General features: G+C 41.2%; 1 protein-coding gene across 1 annotated transcript in view; it reads right to left on the bottom strand.

The window, feature by feature from the left end:
- Window positions 1-17,564: 17,564 nt before the first annotated feature.
- The window catches only part of LOC124545947 (vegetative cell wall protein gp1-like), a 73,850-nt gene continuing 71,378 nt past the window's right edge, over window positions 17,565-20,036 (bottom strand). The window contains exon 3 of the mRNA XM_047124909.1: window positions 17,565-17,725. Coding sequence (XP_046980865.1) covers window positions 17,565-17,725 — 161 coding nt within the window. The remainder of the gene's footprint in view (window positions 17,726-20,036) is intronic.

Here is a 20,036-nt window from a genome sequence, read left to right as displayed (position 1 = left end):
CAAGAACAGCGACATCAGTTCGTTATAGACAAATAGATGCTTATTTCTGCGGTTGGGAAAAACACCTGATTATTAATCCTGTTTTATTGCTTCAGCCAGCACCAGTTTGTCGTTTCGCGTATGAATTAATCGTCCACTCGTTAATACATACGAAGTCCACTGCATGACACAGTTTAAGTACAGTTCGTCACACTCTTGTTGAAGTTTATATTTCGATTTCTTATTGCTGCAGGACACTGTTCAATTTCACAGTTTGTCCCACGTTAACGTTTTCTTTTTTTATAGCTTCATACAGTTGCTGCGCCCTAGAGTATGCTGTCTACACAGTCACACTGCTTCTGTTACACACCACATTGCCTATAATGTGACGAAGAGGCATCTCCGGACACGCTTGCACAGATCAGCTGTTCTGTTCGCTTTCGCGGTCGGATTCCCATTGTTGACTTACTCCACTCCAATCGTTGGCGAGATGTCCGTTCAGATCAGCTATGCTTCGAAAGAGGTTAAGTAACGTCCTCGTCCGAAACACACTTACCAGCTTGCCACTGGCTGTTATCTATCTACTACATTTCACCTTAAGGTGACGTTTACTATCTTTTGGTTCTAACAAGCGATTTTTTTAAATTGCCGAATACGGAACGGAAATGTTTGTTATTCGCGGTTGAAGAAAAAAATGCACATGCCTGAAATCGGCCTTTTTCACGCACCAGTTTCCTTTTCGGGAATTTCGACTTTCTGGCCGCGAAAAATTCTATGTGCTTGCGCATGACTAAAACTGATAAAGTGGCGCATTGCAGAGGCTACCGGACATCTGGACGAATAACAATACGACCAGCCGCTCTCCAGAGAAGTTCAGAAAGTGATTCTTCCGATCTACGAAGCCCTTTCGGAGGACGAGTTATTGTAAGGGTCCTTTGGAGGAAATACACAAAATTCAAATGAAAGTTTGAACGCGTGTGTTTGGAAGTTAACCCCCAATTATTCTCATTCTTGTGCGAAGACTCTGCGACTTTCCTGGAAGTGAGCACCTTCAACGATGGGTATTCAGCAATTCCGAAGACCGTGACAACGATGGACGTTACGCTGGGACTCTATTCGACTCAGTTCGCCGAGCATTAGGACGACCACCGGATTCAAGCTTGTCGCCGGCCGTACGAGCGGCTCTGGAGCAGCGCAGGATGGCCCAGATCGAGCAAAACGCCCTCTTGAGGACGAGGAAGAACTAGTTTATGGACCCGGAATAGCAGATTGAACGAAAGTTGCATAATATTGCATTTATATGTAGTCAAAACTTAAAACGCTTTTTTCTCGAAAAGACTTTCTTTTATCGCGCGGTATGGTAACTTCAAATCTACTGAACCGATTGGCATGATTCTTTGTTTCCGACAGAGCTAACTAAATTGTCTAGGAGTTGTACCACGTTTATTCCGATCCATCAACTATAAATTTTTTTACTTGGCCGACGAAATCGAAAAATTGATGAAAAAACCCTGTTTTGTTTCAAATGGCCGCCATTTTGTTTCATATGGTCCAAAAGAATCTTATATACTTCGTTAACGTCAACTCAATTTTGATTTCGGACCAGCCGGCTAACCTGTGACTTACCGCGCTTGGAGGTCTATATCGAAATTTTGTTTCGTCCCGACGGCACTTCCTCCTTTTCTCTTCGATATTTCCAGTCGAAAAAAATTCCAGTTTGTAGAGGAAATATCAATAAACAGTTTGACCAAATTTTACACTGTTATCCATAACACATCCCGAGAAAAAAATTCTCAAAGAACATGCTTTTTTGGGCCAAAGATAGTAGACCTCCCCTTAATACACTATAATAAAACCAACATCTCTGGCGTTGTACTGTTCATAACGTTTCGTGAACAATATTTATTACACGATACTTCCGTTCCTCACAGTCTCTTCTGACACATTAAATCGTTCATGAAAACTTTAACATTTTATTTACATGACGAAATACACAATGTATTCGTATTCACATTATAACTCATTACAATTCACATTAGGTATTGGTAACATTAGTACCCTCCTGTTATATATGCTTGGCCAATTGACCATTTTTTTGACTTTTCAGCACTGGTCAGGTTTATACAATAACTCAGTTGGTCACATATTAAGATACATATAAATGTATATTCACTGAATACAAGACTCCTGAATATGTCTCTGCTTCCGTGATACTTTTAACATCACTGTACTTGACAGTCCGGTTCACTCAAAACGTGACCGTATCTTAATGACATCCTATCGTTATAAATTCGGTTGATAAAACTACCTAGTTTTTACCTATTGATCTTTAATTTTTTCATTCAGTTGATTCATGGCTTGTACCGTTACGTGTACTACGCTCATGATCATTTAATAAATTCTTTAATCTTTTTAAAATTCTACTCATACCACTGTATTTGTCATAACATATTTCTAACAAATTCTATCATGACGTTAATTGCTTGAAACTTTCATTACATACTAGGATAAAACTTTAATCTTGAGTACAAATAAATTGAAAATTCATTAATGAAAAGAAATATTATTAAGCCTAAACTGACATCTATTACATACATATATATTATTTATAAAATTTCTTTAAATCCTTGTATGGGTATAAACCCACTGGTTTCTTATTCTCAGGATTAGTTAGAAAATAACTACATCCATACGGTATCTTTTCAATCACATATGGTCCACTATACAGTAATTGCCATTCCTTATTTCTTTTGTTTACAAGAGAGGCCTTCGGGTGATTCTTTAGAAGTTCCATCTCCCTACTTCATACTCTCGTACTTTCCTTCACTATTGGTCATACTTCTTGCTGATCTCTTCTCCAGTCAGCTGCCGACAGTTCAACTTTCGCAATGGAGGTACCCACTCGCCATTTTCATCCTCAGACAATATTAATTCTGCTAGCGCGTATTGGGTAGATGGTTAGATATGTTCTCAAACAGGTTTACATATTCAGTCCATTTTGCATGTTTATTTGGCACGTATGTCCACATGAATCTGTTCAATTCTTTGAATATACGTTCCATCGGACTGGCTTCCGGATAGAGCCTAGCTATCAGTATCTGTTTTATACTATGGTTTCTCAGAAAATTTCTCTACATGTAACCAGTAAAATACGAAGCATTATCTGAAATGATAGCTTCCGGTTTACCAATGATAGGTATATAATCTTTTTCTATCCTGTTCATAATGGCTGTAGTTGCAGAGCATTTGATCGGATACACCTTCAAAAATTTGGAAAATACATCCTAAACTGCCAATGTATACTATCACCTTCCTCGTGCTGCCGGGAGTGGTCCAGTTAAATCCAAAGAAACTAGTTGTAACGGGTGCGTCGATACGGTTGCATGTAATTCGTTTCTTGCTGAACAGTTGCTCGGTTTCGTTTTCTCACATATGAGGCATGTTCTCAAAATTCTGCGAACATACCTGCCTAAATTTGGGTAATAGCAAAAGCGTTCCATATTAGCAATAGTTTTATTGATGCCAAAATGACCCCAAGTTTTGTGGGTATACCAGATAAAGTCTTGCAAACAATTTTCCAGAATGCACACGCACCACCGTTCTTCCTCTTTCGTAGGTTTATGGTATAAAAATGCCATCAGTTATCTTAAATTGCTTGGCTAATTCAGATTTTTGATTCTCGGTGATCATTTGCACAATGTTTTTCCACTTAGTCAGCAGTTTGCAATTCAGACATACGTTTACACGTATCTAAAAAATATTGCCAGTATATTTGATCTATAATCAACAGTACCTTGTACACTGATGCCTATTCGATAAGTTCTGCATTTTCAGACATGCCATGTGGCAACCTGAACAAAGCATGAACAATGATGTTATCTTTCCCATTAATACGTAAACACAATTTGGAAGCGATACTCTTGCAACGCTGAAGCCCATCTCGCTAGGGTGCATGTAACAATTTATATGTTAACAAGAAACTTAAAAGCTGGTGATCACAATACACCTTTACCTTTTCATCGTAAATTTAAAAATGAAATTTCTTGAAGGCTCAAACCACAGCTAAGGCTTAAAGTTCCGTTGCTGAATACAATCATTCACATTCTGTTAGTACACGACTCGCAAAACTAATAACTTTAACCTGGTGTTTGCAGTCTGTTCCATGAACTTGGAACAGACAAGCTCCTAGTCCTGTAAAAGATGCATCAGCAGCAATGCAGAAATCTTTGTCGGGGTGGTACAGAAGACCTGCATTGACCAACGCTTGCTGGATTCTATTGAGCTCTCTCTCACAGGGGAGCCAAATTATATTTTTCTTGAGCATATTTCAATCTCTCTTCTACCAAGTTTTGAATTTAGATTTGCAGTGATTCCCACTTGTTCGAATTTGCTGAGTATTCTATTTATTATCTCAATATGCTCTTCCCCGGTGGGAGTCGCAATCAAAATGTCATCCACATATACGGTGGCCATCAAGAAACTCTGGGGCTAACACCGAATCAAGAGCTGCTATGAACACCCCAGCACACGTATTTAACCCGAATGGGAGCACTTTGAACTGGTAACTCCGACCAGCGAAAATGAAAGGTGTATACTTTCTCGACTGCTCCGTCAAAGGTTTCTGCAAGTAGGAAGATCGCAATTCTATAGATGAAAGATACTTCACTTCAAAGAACTTTTGCAACTGTTCCTCCAAATTCTCTGGTCTGGTTCTTACTGGCACAATAATCTTATTAATGTCGCGAGTGTCTAACACCAGTCGTATTTTTTCACTATCTTTTGTAACCGCTAGCAACAGGTTGCTATAAGGTGACATTGATGGCTCAATTATTCCCCATTCTAGCATCTTACGTATCTCTTGCTTCACTGCCTCCTATTTCGACCATGGAACGGAGTAAGTAGCGTTACAAAATGCCTTGTGTAGTGTCACATAAATATTATACATATAACCTCTGATGGTCCCTGGTCTCTCAGAGAATACCTCTTCAAACGTCCCCTTAGAACAATTATACATGACTGTGCTTAAACTGACACACAATATTTTTGGCGCAACGCAATCTGACTTTCAGTAATCCCTACAAAAGAATGGCCCTGACTAACATTAACCTATACGTTTCACAAATCACTTACCTCACAAAAATCTTCGTTACTCGAACTACTGCAAAACAGCGAGCGCCACTACTGCCAGCTAAATAAGATTCAAACTACGGAAGACACTAACTACTGATAGGCATAGTTATCAAATGAAAGATTTTAATAGAGAACTAACAATGGTTGGTTGGTTGTTTCGGGGAAGGAGACCAGACAGCGAGGTCATCGGTCTCATCGGATTAGGGAAGGACGGGGAAGGAAGTCGGCCGTGCCCTTTGAAAGGAATCATCCCGGCATTTGCCTGGAGCGATTTAGGGAAATCACGGAAAACCTAAATCAGGATGGCCGGACGCGGGATTGAACCGTCGTCCTCCCGATTGCGAGTCCAGTGTCTAACCACTGCGCCACCTCGCTCGGTGGTAGAACTTACAATGTATTTACCTTAATAGTCATAATATATATAGCAGTTCATGACATCTATTCTTACAAATCTGTTTCTGATGGACACACCTCCAGATTATACATTCTCAAAAATCCGCCATCTCACTTCCCCACATCCACCACTGCTGGCGGCTCACCTCCAACTGCGCAACGCTACGCGCTGTGAACATCCAACTGCCCAACACTACAACGGCAGACAACAATGCAAACTAGCCACAGACTGCACACAGCACAGCCAGTGATTTTCATACAGAGCGCTACGTGGGGTTATCAATAAGAAAACCTAAACAGCCTACTTACACTCTATATGTTCCTTCAATATCTGAGATAATTGTAATTTTTGCTCTGGTGTCAGATATGTGGATTCCTCTAAGTTATTGTTTATTGATTGACAGGACTCTGTGGTAGTAACGTTCTCCTCACCGTGATGGCTATAATCTCGCCCCCCCCCCCCAAAATACTGCTGCATATGCAGTATTTTTGGCAGGTTACACTTCAATTTAACATTCTGACAATACTTGCCATGTATAACTTTAGTGCGTAGAAATTCCGTTTCACTCACTTCTCTATTCTCCAAACTGCAAATACCGTTAGAGAGGTCCATATAGGCATTCCTTTCCCTCAAAAACTCCCAATCCAGAATACAGGCGACTCTCAATCCCTTTACAACCAGGAACGTGCAACTGAATGCTCCATTTCCCATAAATACGTCCACCTGTACCTGGCTCTGCACTAGCTGTGCTTGTGCACCAATAGCACCTACACTTTGCAATTCTCAACTGGCAACATTGGCACTTTATGCAATTGTCACAATTTCCTATACAAATCATAACTCATCCCATTAACGGAAGCTCCTCTACCAATCATGATATTGACCGGTATACTAAGAACTTTAGCCTGAACTACAGTCTGTATCAACTATCTACTTGGTTACGTCTCTTATTCTCCGATAAAAGCTCCTCCCTCATTCCAACACCATTATTATATCTTAACCTATTCACTACGTCAATTTTATCCTTACTCTTGTGTGTTCTCCCTCAGTCCCACGGCCAACAACGGAGAGCTAATTGTGGCCGTCTTTACTTTGTAGGATCGGTTGACGTAGGACGATTGTCATTCATCACATACACTATTCTCACACTTTGATTCTGATTCTGCCAAGCCAGGTTGTTTGAAGTACCTGCTTGACCATGTTCGTTCCAATTATTGCTATTGTTCGGATATCTTTCTGTGTTATTCTGACTATCCTGTCTCGGATACCATGGCATTGTAAATCTATTCTTCCACTGTTGCCCTGCGACTCGCATTTGCTGTTGATTGCCACCTCCTGGGCCAAACCTTTCCTTATACCTAAGTTTCCGTCTGTATTGGGGTGAACTGTTCCCCCAAGCCTGTCTAGTTATTATCTTCGTCATTATTTGGATGGCCGTTACATGACTGGTTTCCTTTCACAGGTTCACCATTGTGGTTTCGCCCATTAGAACAATTCCCACAATTATTCCAGCCATTTCGTCTATTATTGTTCTTTTCCTTATAATCTTAACTATTTCCATTGCCACTTTGCAACTTTAAGTCTTACTGAATTAAATCTATTGGATCCAAGACAGACAAGAAGTCATCCAGATCATTGTCTGGGTCATGGATTAGTTTCTGATATTTGGCGGAAGTCTGGCCTTTAATAGACTGATCACATCACGATTTGAGATCGGTTCGTCCCACTATCGCGTTTTGTTGCTGTACTTTTCAAAATACTTTCCAAGGCTTCCATGTCTAGGACTACATGCCTCTGGACTATATACTTCTTTTCTAATTCTTTCCTGAATACAAGGCGACCATTTGTTTAGAAATGCCTTCTCAAATTGTTCACAGATGTAGCTGGTTTCAGTTGCATCTGTCGCCCATAGATCAGCATCTCCTACTATGTGCGAAACAATAAACTTTATCTTTTGTTTCTCTGTCCACGCTCTGGGCAGTACGTTTCGAAAACACTTTATAAATACAACTGGGTGGATATTTTTCTTGTCGGTGGAGAAGTTTTGGATCTGTCGGTGTTTAATTAAACTCTCTTCCATAGTGGGTATAGCCCCCGCACCATTCAACGATTTCGCTGTTAGGACCACACGTTCCTGCCTGTAACCCACAAATTGTACTCGTACTGTAGGTGGCAGAGAACGGCGGATTTTCATGTGAAACATGCGAAGCACGTACGTAGTTGTCCTACATTCTCATGCAATTTACTCTTTCCTGTTCTGTCTGAAGATCTGACTAATCGAGTGAACTGCGCGAGTCACTTCTGTTTGTATTTTGTCGTCTATATATTTATCTTTGTTATTCATCCATTTTTCTAATTTTTCTTCGACTTTATTAGTATGTTCCGCGCGGCAATTCTGTATTCTTTCCTCATTTGCTAACTTTTCTACCCTCTCGGTTATGTTCTGACTGTCTTCCTTCATGCTATTCTGCTCTAGTTGCAAATTTTGTACATCTGTTGTTAAGCTAGCTACCAAATTTGGCAATTCCTGGTATGCTTGTTTCAAACTGTCTGTCTGCTTTCATGACTTCTAAACTTTTAAGCTGCTCATATATTCTGTTTTCCCTTTCTTCCCTCTCTCTTTCTCTCTCCTCCTGCTCTCTCTCCCTTTCTAACTGTATTCTTTCCCTCTCTCTATCTCTCTCCTCCTGTTGCTTCTGGAATTGATCTAACTTCATTAGAATTGCAGTTACGGAGTCGTAACCAGGTGCGGTGCACTAACTGTCTGCTTAGTTGTGGACGCGGCTGTTTCACCCGCAACATTTGTGAACACGCTGCTGTCACCGTTACACTCAATTTCTGCGCGCTGATATGTAGTTTCTACTTCATGATCCGTAATATTTTCCTGTATATTTCTATTGGATGTAGATCCCGTCGGGATTTCCTCCAATTCGTTGTCGCTAGCCTCTCGTGAACCTGCTTCCATATCAACTTCTCTCCTAGTCTTACTACGTAATCTCATTGACTCTGTACGAGACATTGTTCTATCACAATTATTTTCACACAGGAATCACCACAAAAAATTAATAACAATACAATATAAAATTTCTATTTCTACAAAAATTTACAGCAAATATAAATTTTCTTGCCTACTTGAGTAACTATTTGCAAGACACTACCACACGGTACGAACCATGAATATTGGCAAACAACACGACACACGAAAGCAAGAGATATTTTCAGAAGCCCTTACCTTCGTCCTTATTGTTGACTTTATTCTTATTCAAATCTGTTGTACGTTCCAGGTCTTCCATTTCTCTTAACATCTAAAATAATAATCCTTGTCCGCATGAAACAGATTACATATACAAGCATTAATTTTCTTCTATTAATAAGATATTGTTACCACATACATAAATTTTCCGGAACCTCGAGCCCCACGTTGAGCGCCAGTCATCGCGTAATTTTAAATGATAATAAATGATTGATTGAATAATTCATACAACAATAACCGTGCTTCATTCTTACTGTATGAAATAGTTTTGAAAAATAGAAATAATGAATCTTCTCTCTTTTATGTATGTTAAAAACCACGGCTCATTTTTCTCAGGGTGCTATCACCAACAATAGCATACATATCCCAACGCGAAGACATCTGTCCTACTCACGATGGATTAAAATCCTTTTTAACTGTTATGCAATAATACATTTAAACAATTCTTATTTTTTTTCTGAGGGGCTGGATGTTCCAGGATAGCTACCGATGTGCAATGGCAGCGTAAACATTTATTGATATTGTTATTAATAAAAACTGTACCTCTCGCCTAATATGATATGAAAAATATTGCATGACGCCGTTTTCAGATTATTAACATTATTCTCTTTATACTTTTAGTGTTATGTGACTGTTGGAAGAACTTGTATCATTTTTATCATTAATGGCGTCGCTACAACAATGAGCCTACAAAGAAATGGCCAGGGCAATATTTAATTATGACGTGCTGAATCATATACAGGATAGGTACTAGCTACTCACAAAAATACGCACTTCAGTTATTAATCTCATATGTATTCAACAAAATTATATTCCTGCTACAAAGAATTTTATCAGCTACAGACCGTGAAAATTTAACGTCCGTCAGGGAGGACCGCAGAATCGACAGGACAATGAAACAAAAACCACTCATCCTTCTTTTACAAAAAAACACAGATAATAATATTTGTATTTCTGATAGAACAAAACTCTTCTCCACTGTTAAGCCTCTGCATTTTATTTCTCTTCTTTTTTACCGGAGGCAGTACTATAGCCCTTTGGACGTCTACTGCACGTCGCCATTAAGGTTTTGCAGTTTTGACGGCGAGCGGTGTACAGAATACGTTCCACAAGTTGGGCGTCTATCCCTCTGTAATACTATAGGAAGGAAACCAGTGGGAAGTTTCATAAAGCCACACAATCAGAAGTTACGACAAGTCATTGTGATAATCATCATGTTTCATTCTACATCCAATCCTTGGCAAGAAATCCATCTGAACTTTTTCATGCATACTATTTATCGAATATTTCGTACGTACTTAGAAAAACATATATTCTCCACAGATAAAAAGAGAAAACTAACTTTACTGGGAATCGTACAATCCCAACTTAATACATAATGACTAAATATAGTTCCATTATTAATCTGGCTAAAGTAGCAGCCGGCTGTTAATTTTCTTGCGATAAGATGATACGTTGAATGTAAATTATGTCGCCCATATCCCACGTATCCTTCCTTCCCTCCTCTCCACCGTCCTCCTTATCCTGTTCATCACGTTCACCAACCTGTTCATCATGTTCAGCAACCTCTTTATTTTTGTCCGTTTATCATACTAGCTGGTGCCAGTTCTCGTTTGGTGCAATTGTTTGCCCTTTATATTCATATACATTTCATGTTCGAGTAAAATGTATAGTGACATTTATTTGTATGTATTTCCTTTCTGTGTGCCTCTGCCGGCCGGAGTGGCCATGCGGTTCTAGGCGCTACAGTCTGGAACCGCAAGGTCGCTACGGTCGCAGGTTCGAATCCTGCCTCGGGCATGGATGTGTGTGATGTTCTTAGGTTAGTTAGGTTTAAGTAGTTCTGAGCTATGGGGGACTGATGACCTCAGAAGTTGAGTCCCATAGTGCTCAGAGCCATTTGAACCATTTGTGTATTTCTATATGCTTCTGACAGTTTACGAGTTTGTGTACAGTTGAGAAAATTTAGCCAATATGGGATCAACCTGTGTAGTGCAACCTGCGTAGGTCAGTAAGTGGGTTTAGGGATTGAAGTATTATAATTTGTGTTTTTTTGTATACATATATAGTCTTCAAGCTGTGACACACGCTTTGGAATAAGTCTTGGCACAGCTAGAAGCTCTCCGTGATGTTGTGTCAACTATCTAGTCTTAAGTTGTCTGATGATGTAGAAAGGCAACTGTGGTTCAAAATAAAAAATGAAGTGAACGCTATTGTGACTTATCAATACTGCGTGTGTCGCAATCTTCCAGGTACTGTGGTCTTGCAGCAGTACCGAGCCGTTGCGTCTGCGTCTTTCTGGTGCAATCTAACTCACTTTTCACTAGGTCACTTATCTAGCTCCTGGATTCAAGCAGTGTAATCCCTTGGTTGCATGTAGTGTATTATCCGTTTTTCTGCTAATATATGCGGCTCGGCATTTCATATCCACACTGTCAATTACGTCCCCCACCCGCGTCCATTAGCTCATTTGTTTTTCCAATCTTTCTCAAGAATTCCCTGCGTGCGTCTCTCTATTGCTGGCCGAAAAACTTTGAGCTCCGAATTTTCGTCACGTCAGATGTCAATATCTTTCTGATTCTAGCAGAACTGGTAATCTGTACAGAGCTTAGACTTTCCCTGACGCTCCGAAAACTTATTCTCTTTTCTTTTGCTGTCGGTCCACTTGACGTCTTCAACCGCCCCAAATCCGAAAAACGAACGGCGACGTGCTCGGTTTGCTTCTCGGTGTGTTGGCTTAAGAAGCACGAGAGCATTACGGCGGGGCAGACGCTACACGAGAGGCACGGCGGATCACGGAGAGGTCTACTCCTGAAACTACGAGACAAGAGTACACTGGAAGAAAAGTCGGGCAACACATTATTCCCTCTCACATACGCGCCGCGAAATGATCGCAACGAGAAAGTCACGGAAATCAGATATCGCAGCGAGGCTTAGCTGCTGTGCGTGGTTCTTCGGAGGAGCCATCCGCGAATGCAGCAGGCAATGTGCGACCTGTTAGTGCTACCAGGAATACCCCCCCCCCCCCCCCCGCCGCTTTACAGCGTAAGCTGGCTTGCGAAGTGTTTACGTAGGTAGCTTACAAAAATATCCGGGTAACTGCCAGTAGCAGCCACGCACCGGCGGCTCCGCTTTTGACACTGTACCACACAAGCGGCTTGTAGTTAAACTGCGTGCTTACGGAATATCCACTCAGTTGTGCGACTGGATTACCTGTCACAGGTCCTGTTGTTATGGGCACTCTGCTGTTCCTTATCTATAGACACGATTTGGGATACTATCTGAGGAACCATCTTAGGTTGTTTGCAGATGACGCTGTCGTTTCTCGACTAGTAAAGTCATCAGAAGATCAAAACATATTGCAAAACGATTTAGAAAAGGTATCTGTATGATGCCAAAATTGGCAATTGACCCTAAATAATGAAAATTTCGGTCACGCGATAAATTAGTCTAATCTAAAGGTCGTAAATTCAACTAAATGCCTAGGAATTACAATTACGAATTGTCCGCCCCCGGTAGCTGAGTAGTCGGCGCGACAGAATGTCAATCCTAAGGGCCCGGGTTCGATTCCCGGCTGGGTCGGAGATTTTCTCCGATCAGGGACTGTGTGTTGCGTTGTCCCAATCGTCATCATTTCATCCCCATCGACGCGCATGTCGCCGAAGTGGCGTCAAATCGAACGACTTAAAGCCCGGCGAACGGTCTACCCGACGGGAGGCCCTAGTCACACGACATTTACAATTACGAATTACCAACAAGCAAACTGGAAACATAATTCAAAGATGTTGCTGGGAAGACTAACCAAAGACTGCTTTTTATTGTCAGAAGGCTTGGAAGATGCAACAGATCTACTAAAGTGACTGAGTACACTACGCTTATACGTCCTCTTTTAGAATACAGCTGCGCGGTGTGGTATCCTTACCAGATAGGATTGACGGAGTACATCGAAAAAGTTCAAAGAAGGGTAGTACGTTTTGTATGATCGCGAAATAGACGAGAGCGTCCCTAAAAATCACACAGAATTTGGGTTGCATAACATTAAAACAAAGGCTTCTTTCCTTGCCGCAGGCTCTTCTCATGAAATTTCAATCGCCGACTGTTGTTGTTCCGGAGACTGGTCTGATGCAGCTCTCCGTGCTACTCTATCCTGTGCAAGCTTCTTCATCTCCCAGTAACTACTGCAGCCTACATCCTTCTGAATCTGCTTAGTGTATTCATCTCTCGGTATCCCTCTACGATTTTTACCCTCCACGCTGCCCTCCAATATTAAATTGGTGATCCCATGATGCCTCAGAACATGTTCTACCAACCAATCGCTTCTTCTTGTCAAGTTGTGCCACAAATTTCTCTTTTCCCTAATTCTATTCAATAGCTCCTCATTACTTATGTGATCTACCCATCTAATCTTCAGCATTCTTCTGTAGCACCACATTTCGAAAGCTTCTATTCTCTTCTTGTTCAAAATATTTATCGTCCGTGTTTCCCTTCCATACATGGCTACACTCCATACAAATACTATCAGAAACGACTTCCTGACACATAAATCTATACTCGATGTCAACAAATTTCTCTTCTTCAGAAACGCTTTCCTTGCCATTGCCAGTCTACATTTCATATCCTCTCTACTTCGACCATCATCAGTTATTTTGCTCCCCAAATAGCAAAACACATTTACTACTTTAAGTGTCTCATTTCCTAATCTAATTCCCTCGGCATCACCCGACTTAATTTGACTACATTCCATTATCCTCATTTTGCTTTTGTTGATGTTCATCTTATATCCTCCTTTCAAGACACTGTCCATTCCGTTCAACTGCTCTTCCATGTCCTTTGCTGTCTCTGACAGAATTACAATGTCATCGGCGAACCTCAAAGTTTTTATTTCTTCTCCATGGATTTCAATACGTACTCCAAATTTTTCTTTTGTTTCCTTTACCGCTTGCTCAATATACAGATTGAATAACGTTGGCGATAGGCTACAACCCTGTCTCACTCCCTTCCCAACCACTGCTTCCCTTTCATGTCCCTCGACTCTTATAACTGCCATCTGGTTTCAGTACAAATTGTAAATAGCCTTTCGTCCCTGTATTTTACCCCTGCCACCTTCAGAATTTGAAAGAGAGTATTCCAGTCAACATTGTCAAAAGCTTTCTCTAAGTCTACAAATGCTAGAAACGTAGGTTTGCCTTACCTTAATCTTTCTTCTAAGGTAAGTCGTAAGGTCAGTATTGCCTCACGTGTTCCAACATTTCTACGGAATCCAAACTGATCTTCCCCGAGGTCGGCTTCTAAGAGTTTTTACATTCGTCTGTAAAGAATTCGTGTTAGTATTTTGCAGCCGTGGCTTATTAAACTAATAGTTCGGTAATTTTCACATCTGTCAACACCTGCTTTCTTTGGGATTGGAATTATTATATTCGTCTTGAAGTCTGAGGGTATTTCGCCTGTTTCATACATCTAGCTCACCAGATGGTAGAGTTTTGTCAGGACTGGCTCTCCCACGGCCGTCAGTAGTTCCAATGGAATATTATCTACTCCGGGGGCCTTGTTTCGACTCAGGTCTTTCAGTGCTCTGTCAAACTCTTCACGCAGTATCGTATCTCCCATTTCATCTTCATCTACATCCTCTTCCATTTCCATAATATTGTCCTCAAGTACATCGCCCCTGTATAGACCCTCTATATACTCCTTCCACCTTTCTGCTTTCCCTTCTTTGCTTAGAACTGGGTTTCCATTTGAGCTCTTGATATTCATACAAGTCGTTCTGTTTTCGCCAAAGGTCTCTTTAATTTTCCTGTAGGCAGTATCTGTCTTACCCCTAGTGAGATAAGCCTCTACATCCTTAAATTTGTCCTCTAGCCATGCCTGCTTAGCCATTTTGCACTTCATGTCGATCTCATTTTTCAGACGTTTGTACTCCTTTTTGCCTGCTTCATTGACTGCATTTTTATATTTTCTCATTTCATCAATTAAATTCAATATTTCTTCTGTTACCCAAGGATTTCTACTAGCCCTCGTCTTTTTACCTACTTGATCCTCTGCTGCCTTCACTACTTCATCCCTCAGAGCTACCCATTCTTCTTCTACTGTGTTTCTTTCCCCCATTCCTGTCAATTGTTCCCTTATGCTCTCCCTGAAACTCTGTACAACCTCTGGTTTAGTCAGCTTATCCAGGTCCCATCTCCTTAAATTCCCACCAATAGATTGTCGTCAGAGTCCACATCTGCCCCTGGAAATGTCTTAAAATTTAAAACCTGGTTCCTAAATCTCTGCCTTACCATTACATAATCTATTTGAAACCTGTCAGTATCTCCAGGCTTCTTCCATGTGTAGAACCTTTTATGATTCTTGAACCAAATGTTAGCTATGATTAAGTTGTGCTCTGTGCAAAATTCTTCCAGGCGGCTACCTCTTTCATTTCTTACCCCCAATGCATATTCGCCTGCTACGTTCCCTTCTCTCCCTTTTCCTACTACCGAATTGCAGTCACCCATGACTATTAAATTTTCGTCTCCCTTCACTGTCTGAATAATTTCTTTTATTTCATCATACATTTCTTCAATTTCTTCGTCATTTGCAGAGATCGTTGGCATATAAACTTGTACTACTGTAGTAGACGTGGGCTTCGTGTGTATCTTGGCCACAATAACGCGTTCACTATGCTGTTTGTAGCAGCTTACCCGCACTCCTGTTCTTTTATTCATTATTAAACCTACTCGCCGACTATCTCTTCCGAATGCGCAAATATTTTGTTGACGCCGACCTACATAAGGAGAAACCATCACGATGATAACGTAAGGGAAGTCAGAGCTCGAGCGGAAAAATATGGGTGTTCATTTTTTCCGCGCGCTGATCCAGAGTGGAATAATAGGGAATTATTGCCAAGGTGGTTCGATGAAGCCTCCGCCAGGCACTTAACTGTGATTTGCGGAGTATCAATGTAGATGTTCGTGGCCAAGGGACCATACACCTTAGTATGTGGCATGTGACGTCCACCTGTTCGTGAGAAAAAAGTTTCCTAGAACGACAGACAACTGAGATACGGACCACTACAAAGAAGAACCCAGCTGTGTAGTTTAACGTTTGTTTAGTCCGGTACATGCGGATTACTCATTTTGGGTTTATAAGCCTAAGTAATAAAACGGAATAATATTGGTTTTTTTTGTTAGGAAAATCAGTTTCGCGCGCCGTCAACGACGAGGTCATGAGCGACGGATCCCTTGACCGGACTGTACAGGGGCCGGGATCTGAAGTCGGCACTGTGCTCTTAGGTGGAACAATATGGAGGAATCCATTTAGAATTTTCCTTTCTCCATTTTTAGTGTTCCGTAACTATATTGCTAAAAATGGAACCCTATGTTGACCGTCAGTCTTCCTGTCCTTCCGACTATTCAAACCCCTTTTTTTTTTTTACAGGAACGCTTAGACGCATCAAGTTGAAAATTGCGTGACATATTAAGGTCTACGGTCCGTAGCGATGTAAACAAAATGAAGCTGCGCGGAGTGTCCGCGTGGTTAGAGGCTTCATGTCACGGACTGCGCGGCCTCTCCCGCTGAAGTTTCGAGTCCTACCTCGGACAAGTGTGTGCGTGGTGTTGTTAGGTGTAAGTCTAGGGACCGATGACCTCAGTAGTTTGGACCCGTAGGAATGCACACACACATTTTAAAAAACTGAAGCTGCTAAGTTAATGCAGTCAGAAGATACGGCCATTTACGACACATATTTTGATACTCGCAACCTCACCCATCAAAACCTATAGCGTACCTGGTCTAGAATCAGGAAATGTGGTAAGAAGCAAACTTTCGCGGTAGAAGTTAAGGGAAAAATTTGAAAATTGTGAACTTGTAATTATAGCACACAAAAAAAGAATTTTTTGTCATTTCTTATTCCACATCAAACTTGAAATAAATACATTTTGGGATCTCTTGGAACCCGTGGGATCGATATCTTGCCAGTATCGATCTTTCCTCATTAGTTATATGATCTACCCATCTAATCTTCAGCATTCTGAATAATGGATAATAGCAAAAAAAATTACGTGTACAGGCAGCAGAAGTGAAGTCCAAGAGATATAAAATGGATTAAGTATGGATCGAAAAAACGTCATTTTTTGGATGATAAAAGAGAACAGAATGAAATGGAAGGATTATATTGATCCAATGAGTGGAGATAGACTGCCAAAAAAATTGGCCGTCTGCGAGCGGGTCTGGCGGTCTGAAGGATCCCAGAAGGTTTTGACTGTTATCGTCACTGATAACGGCAGGATGTCGGTCCCAAAGATTCCAAGAATGTCTTAAGTTTGCTGTCGGATAACAAATGACAAAAGAAAAATTTTCTCGTGTGCTATAACTGCATATCAACAATTCTCGGATTTTTCCCTGTGGCTGTAGTGCGAAACCTTGCTTCTTGCCAAACTTCATCATTCTAGGTCAATGAGATGTACCCTGTGCGTCTTGATGAGTGACTTTGCGAGTATCAAAATAAGTGAAGTTAATGGCCGTATCGTTTGACTGCATTCACTTAGATGCTTCTTTTTCACAGCACCAAGGAGCCGTAGACTTCGACATGTGACAAATTTCGAGTTGATACGTCTACTTGTTCTTCAGAAAATATCTTTAACAGTCGGGCAGACAGACAGATACACAGAGAGATGCCAAAGTAGTGCATAAGGGTTCCGTTTTTTTCCGACCGAGACACGGACGCTGGAAAAGTAATCAGTTATGGACTGGAGACAATTAACGAGGCAGAGCTCGTAAGAGGTTGGTGGATGACGGAGACCAGAACAGGTGCCTGCATAACACGTTGTTCTAGCAAGGAGATGGTGGTGGTGGTGGTGGTGGTGGTGGCTCCGGCAGCTGCCATGGGGACGGAGGGGAGGCTGGACCTGCGAGGCCGGACAGATAAGCGCGCCCTGGTGCCGTCGGCTGCGAGCCTCGCTGTACAGTAGAGGCCAGCAGCTTCCTCTGATCTGCAGTATCCAGTGGAACACACATCGGGCGCCAGCTGCGTGCCTGTAAACCACCAGCCCGTAATTTCTGGGAACTGCTTGGCCTGTATGTAGACATCTGGTGCCACATACTTCTGGAAACCTATCAAGGACTTGTAGAATCCTGGCCAAGCAGAATCACTACTGTACTGTGTTTCAGAAGTCGACCAACACAATATTAGAGAGATAATGTTTAGGCTCATCGGTGTAATAGGGTGTGCAAAATGCGTGCCCTGCATATGGGTATTCTGCAGGGATATGACCCATGTATTGAGTAGAATACGGGAGAGAAGGAGTTTGTGGCACAACTTCACAAGAATAAGGGACCGGTTGGTAGGGCATGTTCTGAGGCATCAAGGGACCACAAATTTAGCATTGGAGGGCAGTGTGGAGGGTAAAAATCGTAGAGGGAGACCAAGAGATGAATACACTAAGCAGATTCAGAAGGATGTAGGTTGCAGTAAGTGCTGGGAGATGAAGCAGCTTGCATAGGAAAGAGTAGCATGGAGAGCTGCATCAAACCAGTCTCAGGACTGAAGACCACAACAACAACAACAACAACAACAACAACAACATCAACATGACCCATGTGGCAAGGAGACTAGAATAAGCGTGGCATAAGTATGGAGCAGATTACTTTGTAGACTGCATTGTCAGCAGAATACTGGAAGAATTGCGGGTAAGACGTTCATAATTTTTGGGCTTGACGATATCTAGGCAATCTCTGAGACAGGAGGTGTTCTAAGTTGCTCCAGTCTAGTACGATATTGAGCAAACTAATGAGGGTGAAGGTGTTAAAGTTCTGGAGGAATGGGGACAGGGTGGCTTAACCCTGGGTCCATATCGTGCAGTTATCACCAGTGAATCTGAACAAGGCAAGAGTTCACGATAGTGTACAGAAAGGCTTCTTTAACTTCGTCCATAAAGAGGTTCTGGCATATCCGGGTGCCAGGCGGATGCCTAAGGCTGTGCAGTGGATTTGCACGTATATCTTCCTAAGGAAGAGCAATTAACATTAAAGACAGATTGCTGCTCACTACACAGAGGAGGCACTGCACAGCAGACAGACTAATTTGGTAAGGGACTGCTCGAGGCAGTTAAGCTATCGAACAAAGTCCATGTTGTGCGCACAAGCGCCTACCCACCCACCCACCCTGTAGTGTTGATGCATTATGTTGTTCTGAAAGCGGTGCCGATATTCATGAAAATAAAAGCGGTTTAAAAGCTGTGAGCTATCTGGGGAAGTTAACCTTGCGTTACTGAGCAACTGTTTCACCAGGTATCCAGTCTCGCTAACCAAATTCCCAACCAGACTAACATTAATTATAATCTTTTAATACTCATCTTATGACAACCGGTGATATATATATATATATATGAGAATTTAAATAAAAAGAAATCAGTTCATATTTGGACATTTATTTTAACATTGGTCATTGTTCCGTCAAAATTTCAGCATATTAAACTTGATTCATAACTAAACTGGTGCTTTATATAGGACTGTGAAAATGTGAGTTTGTAATCTTACGTAATACATCAAATATGTAGCCAAGATTGGGAGGCTGCATACAACACTGCATTCATAAAATAACACACGAAGAACGTAGAAACATATGCAAGAGGAAATGAACCACAACTAACCGATTCAGTTTTCACCCAAAGAAGTTACGTTCGTAGCACAATCCTGTCCGTCGTGAAATTACCACACACTGGTATACTAAATTCCTACCAACTCTCTGTGAAATCTTACCGAAAAGAATAGCTGAGGGCTACTTTGATGATTACACCACATCCTTCACGTGGTCAAGTTGGTTTGCACAAAGAGTGCAACTCCACAATAATTTTGATAATTAAAATAAATTACATGGAAACGCACTTTACAAAAGTAAAACCTCGAACTGGTTACAATCGTCTTACTGCTAACGTGATGGGTCAAACAATTGTTTAAGCACGTGGTACTGGTCTCACAAAGTACACCCCACGTGGGTTGAACATAAAGAAAAGTTGCTATATTGAAAAATATTGTCAAGACGAGACGTTATAATCTCACGCACATTCGCATTTAAGATTGATAGTCTTAGTTAGAGTTACGGAACATCAACATGTGGTTCCACTTTACTCACAAAGTAGTGACAAATCAACTACCGGAAGATATTCTGAACTTCACACGCGAATTACACTGCGTTGAAATTTAAGATAACATTAGATATTTTAGATCTAAACCTGAAATAAAGGTGATTAAATTTTCAGTTAGGCTGAACTTAAGAAATCCATTGTCCTACAGACTTAGCAG

This window comes from Schistocerca americana, chromosome 8, assembly GCF_021461395.2.
Source record: "Schistocerca americana isolate TAMUIC-IGC-003095 chromosome 8, iqSchAmer2.1, whole genome shotgun sequence".
Taxonomy (NCBI): Eukaryota; Metazoa; Arthropoda; class Insecta; order Orthoptera; family Acrididae; genus Schistocerca; species Schistocerca americana.
The sequence above is the reverse complement of the archived record's forward strand: the minus strand, read 5'-3'. Positions and strand labels throughout refer to the sequence as shown.